General features: G+C 40.1%; 1 protein-coding gene across 1 annotated transcript; it reads left to right on the top strand.

The window, feature by feature from the left end:
- Positions 1 to 8,046: 8,046 nt before the first annotated feature.
- On the top strand, positions 8,047 to 11,999 carry ckma (creatine kinase, muscle a). The gene is made up of 8 exons (XM_029448928.1): positions 8,047 to 8,204; positions 9,418 to 9,625; positions 9,848 to 10,002; positions 10,235 to 10,367; positions 10,662 to 10,833; positions 10,964 to 11,087; positions 11,182 to 11,371; positions 11,500 to 11,999. Exons 2-8 carry the CDS (start codon positions 9,433 to 9,435, stop codon positions 11,676 to 11,678), a joined length of 1,146 nt encoding a protein of 381 aa, XP_029304788.1. The 5' UTR covers positions 8,047 to 8,204; positions 9,418 to 9,432; the 3' UTR covers positions 11,679 to 11,999.
- Positions 12,000 to 12,782: the final 783 nt, after the last annotated feature.

The following is a 12,782-nucleotide window of genomic DNA, read 5'->3' as shown; positions in this document are numbered from 1 at the left end:
TGCATCCAGAATTATTGAATGTATGATGCATGCATTGTCCAGCTATGTCCTGTCCTCAGCTGGCGTGTTTGACATGTAGTTATTAAGGATGCTCTCCACCGCTGCTCAATAAAACCACAAAACCTACCCTGGAAATGTCACATTTTTCAATGACTTATTAGTACTGTAGCTGTAGAAAATCCTGCTACATATGTTTCTTTTAGGATTGTAAAGATAATGGACAGCCTCCATCAGCGTTTAACTGGTCTGACTGACTGTAAACGCTCTTACTAAGCCAGCCTTGTTTGGCATAACTTTCCAGTATAAAGAGCAGGGCCAACATACACATCAAATACTTTACAAATGTCTCCCCCTTGTGGATCCTAGCAGTATGTCTAACGGTGCAGTCAACTCAACGTCAAACTGCGGACAGTGCAGGTAGATGTATTGCCTGAGAAGGGTTAGAGGAGCAGAACAGATGGATGCATTAACTTGAAACACTAATGAATTTTGTATTTTCAGCATAAGAGCTTTTGTTGCAGCAGCTACGAATGAGACAAATGCAAGAATTACAACTACATTATAGTGTGTTATAAACAATTTATTAAATGTGTATATACTGCTTTTACATGCTACATGGAGGGACTTATACTAAAGTACCCCATCCAATACACTCTGATACTGCCAATGGGCTTTCTACACCTCAATACGAAGAGGGCCCGGCTCCCGCTCAACAAAGTCACGGCTGTTTGCTGTCGTGACTCTACAAGTTGGAACTAGCTCCTCACTGACATCAGTACAGACACTATATATACATCTTCCATCACAAACTGAAAACTGAGTTAAAAATAAATAAATAAACTCTGTCTCTTATTGTCTTTAAATGTAGCACTTAAAACAGTTTAGCATATTTGCTGATGTTTTATACTTGTTTGGGGTGTGTCCACAAGGTTGAATGTCCTTTCGCTTTGGATAAAAGTGTGAGGCATGATGTCTTAAAGGTTACATATAGTATATAAAAAATGTTGTTTCAACCCTGCAACAGCATTGAGAAATGTCCACTGCTGCCTCTCAAAGAATTATATAAATAAATAATATGAACTAAATAAATATAACGCCTGGCAATAAAAAAGTACTGTACATTTTAAAAATAAATGTATCAGCTACAGTCAGTGGCAGGTAAACAAATGACTGAAACACACCTGAGCTAACCTTTGTCCTTTTAATGATTTTTTTAATTGATGAAATATATTTTTTGAGCTTTGTTGTGAATAAAGAAATCAAAACAACTACCTACAGTTGACTTAATGGAGGTTGTGATGACACCTTCTATTAGTGTATGTTTTCCTAAGCTAACTCTGAAGCACATTTGACAGCTCAGAATGAATATATATATATATATATATATATATATATATATATATATATATACATATATATATATATATATATATATATATATATATATATATATATATATATATATATATATATATATATATATATATATATATAATATAAACCTATGTGGATTCTGTACATACTTTGACCACTGGTTCAAGGTCGTGCTTTATTGTCTTTATACAATAGAGGATTGCACAATGACCTGCAGCGGCAGCTCCCTCCACGCCCACAAAGAAAATGTATAAACAAATATTTTCTATTTAAAAAAAAAAAAATCAGAATACAATACAATTAAATAAGCAATAAAATAGAACCATAGAACACAACTTGTGTTTTCTTAAGTCTAGGGGGTTAATTTATAGTTCAGCTGCCGATGACAGAGAGGCAACAGGGGGCAGCAGACGCTGTGTCTGAAGAGTTGACTGCTGCAGGGCAACACACTCTACCATAGTAATATAGTTCCTGATTCATACATACTCTTAGAGTACAAAGCAGGGGTGTGTGTAATATATTTAAATGCAATGCCAAAATGTTGTCGTGAAAGTGTTTGTTCTTTGACTGAGGCCATAGGCTGTTCTGCAAAAGTAGGACAGCTCACTGTAAGATTATGTAACAGACATTCAGTAATATGATCGCATCTGCCAATTGTAAGACATCTGTTGCAATACGGACAAGTGTTTAAAAAAATTATAACGTGTTGATTTCCTAAACCCTCAGGATCAGTGGTAGCAGAGTCTGTTTTAATGTTTTTATTGCTCAAAGCCATTCAAATACAGGAATCAAGTAGCACCGTGTATAGAGACTGATCAATTTGTGTTTAAAATAACAACAACATAATAGCACCATTGCTTGGAAAAAAGTAACAGTTTGAGCTCTTCGGTGTAGACATGTAACTTCCCCACCTGCTTATGTCCGTATGCAGCTGACACACCCTTGAGTATTGTGTATTGTTGGTTTACTGACCACAGGACAGTGTTAGCAACAGCCTGTTAATTCTGCTGCCGCCTGCGATACAGGAGTATCCACGGTATTTAGTTGATGAAGAAGAATCCTAACAGTATTACTACTTTAACCATGGTTTAAAGGGACAGGCATTACCTCTTTAAGCTCTCCAAGCTTGTTTCCTTCAGTTAGAAAACTTGTTAGCTTAGCTTGGCTGCTTATGTCACCAAGTTCACACAGACAAATACATACGGAGTTCCTCAAGGCTCCATTATGGGCCAGAAATCTGGGTGTAGTCATGAACTCAGATGAAGACAATTACAAAGGCAGCCTAATATCACCTAAAGAACATGTCAAGGATTAAAGGACTTATGTCTCAGCAGGATTTGGAAAAACTTGTCCATGCATTTATCTTCAGTAGACTCGATTACTGTAACGGTGTTTTCACAGGTCTTACTAAAAAAATGATTTGACAGCTGCAGCTGATTCAGAACTCTGCTGCTCGAGTCCGCACTAACACCAAGAAGTGGACCACATCACTCCAGATCTAAAGTCTTTACACTGGTTTCCTGTCTGTCAAAGAATTGACTTCAAAATACTACTGCTGGTTTATAAAGCACTGAATGGTTTATTTCTGATCTTCTGCTACATTATGAACCATCCAGAACTCTCAGGTCGTCTGGGATGGGTCTGCTTTCTGTCCCCTGAGTCAAAACTAAACAAGGAGAAGCAGCGTTCAGCTTTTATGCTCCTTGTATCAACACAAACTCACAGAAAACTGCAGGTCCTCTGCAACTCTCAATTCTTTTCATTAAAGGCTGAAGACTTGTCTGTTTGCTTCCTTTTATTTAAATAATATTGCATAATTATTAATATCTTACACTGCACTGTAACTTATATTCTTGTATTTTATACCTGTCTTATTCTACTTTGGCTTGTTTTTATTTCCATTCTCTTGGCTTTTTAATGGCTGTTTTTAAAAGTAGGCTATTTAAATGTCATTTTATAGTTATGTCTAAATGGTTTTATTGCTTTTGTAAAGCAGTTTTTAAAATGTGCTATGTAAATATACTAGATTTGCCTTGGTTTGCCAAATAAAAAAAAGATTCTATTGAGTTGCATTATGGGAATTGTAGGATTCTGCTTTTTTGAAGTTTCACAAAAAATCAGGTGCCAGGACATATCGACCTCTGCTGCTTTGATTTTGACAATTTTTCTAAATGTGTCTTTCACAAGTCCCTGAACTTTATGAAAGTGCAAATCCAAAACTAATCCCTGGAATACCCCTTGAAATGTTAGGATACGTTAGGAAAAGTGCAAATATACAAACTTAAACCATCCAGTCAATTTCGCAATAAAAGTACAAAAGAATAAGTAAATGTGAAAGCAACCTTGTGTGGCACAAACTGAAGACAAACCTATAAAGGTGAAACCTATAGCCGACACTATATCCCCCCCCCCCAGGACTGTGGCACTGAGGCAGGTGTAGATGCACGTCACATTGCACAGTACAGTGCAATGACCCATGGTCACATACTGTACTCTGCCAGCCCTTTATTCAGTCAGATGCACTGACACATATTTTATACGCTTAAATAAATATTCTCCAACTAGAGCACATTGTGTTCGTGTGTTTGGGTCCATTTAATCCTATTGAAAGGGCCATACCTATTTACTTAGCAACAGCACATGACTCACTTGTTAATACAGTGTTGAAGGGACGCCACATCCCTCATCTCACTATACCAACTGCTTTAAAGAATAGACCAGTGTTTTTAATCTGATGCAAAGCTTTAACATGCATATTCATAATCATGATAAATAGTCTGGAAGTAAGGCAATTGTTCAACTTTTTTGTAAAAGAATAGTATAACATTTAGTTCTCCTGTTGTTTTTACTTATTAGACCACTGACTGAAATAATTTGTTGCAGCACAACAGCATTGCACTGACCACATTGGTTACATGTGCAGCTAGATTTTATAATATTTTTGCAAGGTATAATAAATGGGTTTCACTTTTGTGTAGCCAAAGCTAGGAGATGTCTGGTCAAATCTGAGATGGAGAGAACTGACTCGATGAAATTGAATCTGGGTACTGGGTGGGCGGAGACTCCTGTTTGACAGGGTGCAGATGGACCTGCAAGCCTGCTATAATTATAGCCTCCCCCTGGCCACACTAAGTACACGTGACGCTGGCGGCTTTAATTTCAATGGAGTGAGACCAACAAGCAACACTCCAACAGGACTGCAGCAAGCAAACCACACAAGCCTGCAAAACAAAGTTCAGCTTGCATAATATCCAATGCAGTCAATTTATATCTGCATAATCATCATTTAGATCTATTTCATAAAAAAATAAAATTGTGCCGTTAGCCAATGCTTTTAAGCTTTAGGCAGTCGATATAAGAAGTGTATTTTCTTATTTAAACTAAAACACATATATCTTCAAAATGAACGTTTAAGAACAAATATGTTCCCTTAAATGTGGTGGAACTGCATCTCCAGGCTAGGTGTTGAATGTGGGAGAGAAGCTTTAAATATAGTCTGCCATAAAGTTGTTATTTATAGAGCCTTACTTTGTAATTATATTTGGTTGCAAAGCACAAAATGTTACTTATCCAGTCATGTTTTATTACAATAGTTTCATAATGAGTTGACAAGTCTCACTACTCGTGGCTACTGAAATTATACATTTTCCCCATTTCTGACCAATGTGACATAATGTGCTCTCACCTAATACTCAGTGCAGCACTGGACACAGCTGCAGTTTGACACTGTGCTATTCTGACACAGGTCAGTGCAGTTGGTGTAGATTCCTTTCCAAATGTGAAGCTGTGCATGTTTCAAAGTGTACTGCAAGGCTACAAACTAACGCTTACTTCCAATGCCATACTCTGTGGGATAAAAAGAGAATAAGAAGAAATTGTTGAAATTCAACACTCTAAGGTTTCAGAAAATATAATGAAATGCACGCTGATTACAAATAATCCCTCAAAATAAAACAAAAACAAATCTAATGTAAAAAAAATCAAATAAAACTCCATCACCCACATCATGAAAGCACAATGGACCTGCCCTCAGTTGGAATGTGTTGAAGCTGTAATGAGTGAACATTTCAGTGGCCTGATGGAAGTTTCAGAGAACTTTCCAACATGAGCAGAAGGCACATCATCATGTCACTGTTGTAGACTGGCATTATTCAATTGCTCTGGGCGAAATGTCAGCAGCGAGCCCCTCTCTCTGGTGTCATATCTGCATGTGATACTACGTCTTTCTGGAGATAAAATGTTGGCGAAACCTATTCTGAGTCCTACTTACATTTGAGTAGATATAGACATTTGTTTTACATATTGACATTCCAATGCCAAATCCAGGCATCTCCGGTATGCTTCAACAATAAGCACCTGAGAAAAAAACAGTGTTGCGTGCTGTATGAGAACAAGGTGACAGATTGGTGCATGAAACCTGCACAGAGCAAGGTGACCTCCTTCCTGGAGGAGGACAGGCAGCAGACAGCTGTGTAACAGGAGACATGGTTTCAATTCAGGACAGTGCACCAGTGACCAGCCGTCACCTACACAGCTTACATCTCTAGACACAAGCGTAACAAAAGCAGAAGAAGAGGAAAGAGAAAATACAACAGGAGTAGGAGAGTATTAGAGAACATACATGTGTGAGGTCAGAAGGTCAGAAGTGTAGGCTTGAAGTATGTGGCAGGGTTGGGTTGGACGTTTGGGAAGGCGGGGCTGGTTGTAATGATACTGGGGACTGGAAGAAGCAGGTGTGAGCCAGTCAGCTGCCATCAGAGACGGGACATCCCACAGAAACACAGCTGCTGGTTGGGATGGCCTCCTTCTTGGACCAGTGCCTGTGAAAACGGCCCATTTTAATTGTTACTAAAGCTTAAGTATTTTAGCATTTTTCTTGTACTTGTAGTATGACAACAACAGTGATGTCATCACAAACTTTATCTCCAGTGTCAATAGATTTAGATTTGATGAGTTACTTTTACTTTGGGTGCAGGCCAACTAGAGTGGTGTTTCTGAAAAAGGTGGTTGAGGTTTAGCTTGTCTGGAAAATCTGGCAGATATGGATTCCCGTTTAACAAATCTGTTACTTTCTCTGGCTAAGACAGCCGGCTGTGGTGATTTTATTATAATAAGGCCAAGAGGTATACTTTTTAAACATACATATTTGAGTTGAATTCATTTGTAAAAGTGGAAAGTTAGTCTGAATGATGAAAAATAGGCATTTTGTTCTTTTATCGACTAATAGTAATTGAGGATTTTCTGTATTGTTAAGCACAATTAATGTTAAAACCTTTTTTTTTTGGATCAGGGATTGCCAGGCTTAGTTTGACTGGAAGCCATTAACCTAGACAAAAACAAAAAAGCCATGACAATACTGCAAACTCCATGAAATACAAATGTCTTTCAATACTTCATGACAAAACTGTGTTGAAGCAATTCATGAAGCAGCTGCTGAGTATAAGCATTGGTAACAGTGTGAGACATTTGACACAATATGGTATCAAAGAAGGAACGCTAATGAAGCTAATGTCAAAGACGGCATCATATTTCATCTTTAACATTCTATTCTACACTCAGTATTCCCTTCAGAGATTCAATGTCTGATAATTGCCATATTAATTAGAGCCGGACTGACTCAGTGGGGGTCAACATAGAGAGGGTGAACACAGCAACATTATCTGCACAATCTAATGCTATCCAATACAATAGCTGCACATTTTTTTATTTTGTTTTGATTCTGTGTACAAAAAGTCTATTCACATAACAGTATTGATTTCAAAATAACATTTGAAAGTTATTAAGAAACTTTAGCAGCAATCAAAATTACATTTCGATTTAGTCTGATCCTGAAAAGTCAAATTGCGCTCCCGAAAAGCAAGTGACAATTGTGACGACGCCTCGTGCTTCCCTTCTCTGCTCGCTCTCTTTTCTCCTCCCCTTTCAGGAAGAAACCAAGCAATGGAGTGGAGGTCGTCATTCCCTCTCTCTCTCCTTTCTTAGTTTTCAGAACATTGTTCACTTATCCATGCAACCACCAATTAATGATTTCACAGATTTTCCCATAATTTTAATTTATTTATGTCAATAGTTTCCATAAATAATCTTCCTCCTTTTTGTTTGAAACTGGAGCCAGTTCATTTGCCCAGACAAGCTGCTGCTGATGAATACAGTAGATCCATACTGTCCGTGGAGCAAAACTGACCATTCTTCCTTCAAAGGGTCATTACTCATCATCAAGGAAGAATCCATCAAATGGTAACCATTTAGGGTTGACACACTCTGTCAGTCCTCCGAACCAGATGTCAGTCAGCGTTAACTCTGACTCCCATCTGCTGGAGAAAATGTTTCTTGTTTCTCTGTTTCTACATGGCAGTCATTTGACTACAAAGTCTTTCCACCCGTCACGTCTCACACAAAGGCCCCTGATCTTCACGCCATGGTTGGCAAAAATTAAGCTCAGCTTTTTTCAGTTGCTTCAATTCCCCCCAACACCACCTCTCACCCACCCTTGTGACCCCCCCCTCCTCTCAGATACTCCCCCCGTCTGGTGTTATGTATTGGCCAAGGGTGGGTGAGGGAGGTGAGGGGGGAAAGGGGGGTGAGGGTACAGCTGCAGTGCCCATCTTGGATGTCTGAGATGTAAATGCGTCCCTTTCATAAACTGTTCAGTGCAGAGGATCTGGCCAATAAGGGCGCAGCAGGCACTAAAATGGACTAGCCAATGGCTGAGTCCCTGCCGGGTATATAAACAGGGAGTAAAGACCTCCAGCGTTGGGTGACCCTATTTTGGCTGTGTGAACAGAATCTGATCCCAAGGACTGTTACCTCTGTTCTTGTCTGCTGTGAAGGTAAATAAATATCTCCGAGATGATTTGTTTTTTAGAGTTAAAGAAGGAGGAGCAGATATTTGGAGACATGGCAATTTGGAGAACCAATCAAACAATCAGAAAGGAGGAAATAACTATTTTTTGGCTGCTTTTCTCTGTGATGAAGGGTTTTGGATTCAAAGTCAAAGAGGGTTGTTTGAATCCATATGATGCATTTTTGGAAAAAAGAGACCTACTGAGTATAAGAGGTCATTCAATTTGGTCAGTTTATTCTCAATGATGTTTTCAAATGAAAATACGTGTGAACATGATGTTTTTAACGTAGTGGGAGCTGCATCGCTGTGGTATTAACTTGTATCAATACATATATTTATGCACTCTGCAAATGGTTCCCTGGATGCTGATTTATGACGACAGGTGCTTCACAGATTAAGACATGCAACAGACTGAAGTCCAGTCATTCAAGTTTAGCCATTTAAGAGTAACATTTTGAGATGGCCTTTTGGGCTGCAACCTAGCAAGACAATTGTTTTTTAGCCAAGTGATAACTGCATCAAAAAAGTTTCAAAAAAAATTCAAATTTGGCTTATAACCAAAATGCTACAGATTGTATTTCATGTGATGTCACAAGTGCACCATTGCATGCGTCAGTCTGACAACAAATGACAAAAAGGTCACATGTATGGATAGTTAGAAGTAAATAGAGCATAGTGGAGTGGACTGAGGGGAAGCAGCTGCTCAGACTTCTGAGAGGAGTTCAGCATAGTGAGAACTTTCCGTGTTTGAATCGGCAGGTGCTACAAGTGTGATACAAAGAAGAGGTTTTCAAAAGCAAAGACTTCTTCATGTGTACTTATGTGTCAACATGTAAATTGGAGTACTGGGGTTGTGCATGTGCCAAGAGAATTAAAATACTTCTTGTACATGCTGAGTACATTTTTAAGAAATGGTATGCAGTCAGATGTGCTGATGCTAAAAATACCCAGCCAACACGCGCTCCTCCCCTCCTCTATTTCAATGGGAAATCTGAGCCGTCCAGAATTGAGTGACACTTGTTAGCAGGATTCCTCTGATTCAACCGAAACTCTGCAGCTGTCTTGAAGAATATTCCATACCTCCAAAGTTTTGCTTTTGTAGATGTTCAGATCACAGTGTCAGATTAGGATGAATTGACTTTTGATTATCCCAAGCCTCTAATCAAGTTCATTCATCCTGTGTCTCCCTATCTTTGCAGTGTTAGAAAGCAATCATGCCTTTCGGAAACACCCACAACAACTTCAAACTCAACTACAAAGTTGAGGATGAGTTCCCCGACCTGTCCAAGCACAACAACCACATGGCCAAGCTCCTGACCAAGGAAATGTATGGCAAGATAAGGGACAAGCAGACACCCAGTGGCTTCACCGTGGATGATGTCATCCAGACTGGTGTCGACAACCCCGGTGAGTCAAGACAGACCCTAACCCATTTAGACAAAGAACCATTTTTACAGACACATAACTCTTATAACTGAAACAAAACGGCATGCATGTTGAGCATTTCTATGTTTATCTGTGAATTACATAACCAAAATAAGTTCTCACACTTGTCTCACACTGTACAACATCTCTCATCTTCCCTCCCATCTTCTAACTACTGCTTTCCTATTCGCACCATGCCTTCAGGTCACCCCTTCATCATGACTGTTGGCTGCGTTGCTGGTGATGAGGAGTCCTACGAGGTCTTCAAGGATCTGTTTGACCCAGTCATCGCCGACCGTCATAATGGATACAAGCCCACTGACAAGCACAAGACCGACCTGAACTTTGAGAACCTGAAGGTGCAGTGCCTCAGTTTCAGCACTATAGTTCATTAAGTAAAGACTCTTAGAAACATAGAAATCACTAGAGCAAAATAAGACTCAATGGATAAGACTTTCAGATGATACACTGCATAGTTTCATTGATTTAAATAATTTCAACTAGACAAATAGGAACTAATCACCTGATGATGCCCAGTGCTTTGTGGCCTCCCTTTCACTTTGTAATCGGACGTGATCATTTTGTCATTAGGGTGGTGACGACCTGGACCCCAACTATGTTCTGTCCAGCCGTGTCCGTACTGGCCGCAGCATCAAGGGATTCACCCTTCCCCCCCACAACAGCCGTGGGGAGCGCAGAGGCATTGAGAAGCTGTCCGTTGAGGGTAAGTTATTATTAGTTTGAGTATGCAAAATATTGTCAGTAAGCTGTCAATAAGTACCCTTTCCCAAACAATGGGACACAGCAAAAGGAAAGTGCCATTTTAGGATAAGACAAGATACAGTGACCCAACAAGGGAAAACCCTCTTGTTCTGCTTGTTCATTTAATGCTAAATCAGTAAAACGTCATGTTAAGTGACAGAAGACACTCAACAAAAGCTCCCATAGCTTAGTATTTCCTGTCGAGATCGCTCGCAAAAGAACATTCAGTCTCCTAATTGTACATCTGTCTCTCCAGCTCTGACCAGCCTGGATGGCGAGTTCAAGGGAAAGTACTACCCCCTGAAGTCCATGACTGATGCCGAGCAGGAGCAGCTGATCAATGATCACTTCCTGTTTGACAAGCCCGTCTCTCCCCTGCTGACCTGCGCTGGCATGGCCCGTGACTGGCCCGACGGCAGAGGCATCATGTGAGTATGACCGATAGGCCAGCTGTGAAAACACTTTTCAAAACTCTCATTATGGATTAACGCTCATTATGTTTCTGCATCACCTGTGTGTTTTACTGTTTGCTGATCCTTTGCATCCATCTCCATGCAGGCACAACGACAACAAGACCTTCCTGGTCTGGGTGAACGAGGAGGATCACCTGCGTGTCATCTCCATGCAGAAGGGCGGCAACATGAGGGAGGTCTTCAAGCGTTTCTGTGTTGGCCTGCAGAAGGTAGAAACAAATAGAACAAGGTCAAAACAAGAGTGAAAGCAGAGTGGATCACTGCTGGATGTTCCTCTGACTCTTCCATTGTCTTATCTTCCAGATTGAGGAGATCTTCAAGAAGCACAACCACGGCTTCATGTGGAACGAGCATCTCGGCTACATCCTGACCTGCCCCTCCAACCTGGGTACTGGCCTGCGTGGAGGTGTCCACGTCAAGCTTGCCAAGCTGAGCACGCACGCCAAGTTTGATGAGATTCTCACCAGGCTGCGTCTGCAGAAGCGTGGCACAGGTACACATTTGATCCACTCTTTAGCTCGACATGCCCATTAAGATCTCCACTGAGATTTTTACAGCATTCTGAGTTGGAAGGTACGATGCGTAATCTCAATCTCATGTCTTGTCCTTTGTCCTCTTTAGGTGGTGTGGACACTGCCTCCGTGGGTGGTGTGTTCGACATCTCTAACGCCGATCGCCTGGGCTCCTCTGAGGTGTCACAGGTCCAGCTGGTGGTTGATGGTGTCAAGCTCATGGTTGAGATGGAGAAGAAGCTGGAAAAGGGAGAGGCCATTGACAGCATGATCCCTGCACAGAAGTAAACAGGGACAATCTGAAGTTTATCTCGTGACCATTCATGTGCAATCGAGCCAGCTGACAGGCGTGCAGAGGAAACAGCCGCTCACCAAGAGACTCTTGACTCTGCTCGCCTATTTCTTCCTTCCAGCTTTTTTTTTTTTTTCCTCAGCCCTTTGTCCTTTTTTCAAGTTCTTCTGTGTTGGTTGGTAACATCCTGGGATCAGCCTCCACTGAGCCGGGCTCGCCTGGCAGACGTGGTATCACCTACTTTTTCCTATAAAAAGTAATGATTATTGAAGCTGTTCATATTGCTCAATAAAAAAGTACCCCATGAAACAACTAAATGAATCATTTTGATATGTTGTGTTGCAGCATGAGAAACTGGAAATAACAATTAACAGAGTATAATCTTCACATATTAATACTCACTTTGTCAGATGATCAAAATCTATTACCAAATATTCAGATTGTGTCGCAACTATAACAAGATTCCAAAATGAAGAAAAGAAATGCCAACATCAGTGAATTTTATTAATCTTCAGCTCCATGTTCTCCTTATAAACCACAACCACTCAATCTAAGTTTACAGTTTGTTTCTGAAGGGAGGAATTAAACAGCAGAGCAGAGTAAAATTACTCATACAGGTCAAACTGTGTGTGTTCTTCAGTCTCTTTCTATTGCATATAACATTAACTGTTTCCAAAATCAGTTTTGAAATGACAGTGCATGTTAAATACTGAGCCCCCTGGGGTGTTAATACTGTACCATCCACCGTCTAAACCAGACCAGTGACACATTTTCTCTGAGCAGGTATACACATGTTTACTCAACAATCAGGTCAACAAAATCTTTTCAAGAATTTTTCACAGTAGATTCCACCTTAACACATTGTTTATCCATATTATACTAAGAGTTAGTTGTTTACACTAAGTTACTTGCTTTTTAGCCCGTCTCACTTCAATAATTTCCGCCGCGAGTCTTTGTAAAGAACCTGATTCATATTTGCGATCAGGAGACAGTGATGTGACATTTCTATGGCTTGAATGCAATTCAGGGCTTTCAACATTTTAGGGACTTAATGGGATCGGTGTAAATTCAAGTTAAAATAGAACCAAACTGCACAATTT

The sequence above is a fragment of the Cottoperca gobio genome, chromosome 14 (assembly GCF_900634415.1).
Source record: "Cottoperca gobio chromosome 14, fCotGob3.1, whole genome shotgun sequence".
Taxonomy (NCBI): Eukaryota; Metazoa; Chordata; class Actinopteri; order Perciformes; family Bovichtidae; genus Cottoperca; species Cottoperca gobio.
Note: the sequence above shows the minus strand (reverse complement) of the source record. Positions and strands in the feature narration are given on the sequence as shown.

Coding starts and splice junctions, on each gene's coding strand:
- ckma (XM_029448928.1), top strand. CDS start 9,433: ATGCCTTTCGGAAACACCCACAACAACTTCAAACTCAACTACAAAGTT. Junction 9,626..9,847: donor GACTGGTGTCGACAACCCCG/GTGAGTCAAGAC, acceptor CCATGCCTTCAG/GTCACCCCTTCATCATGACT. Junction 11,088..11,181: donor TCTGTGTTGGCCTGCAGAAG/GTAGAAACAAAT, acceptor CTTATCTTCCAG/ATTGAGGAGATCTTCAAGAA.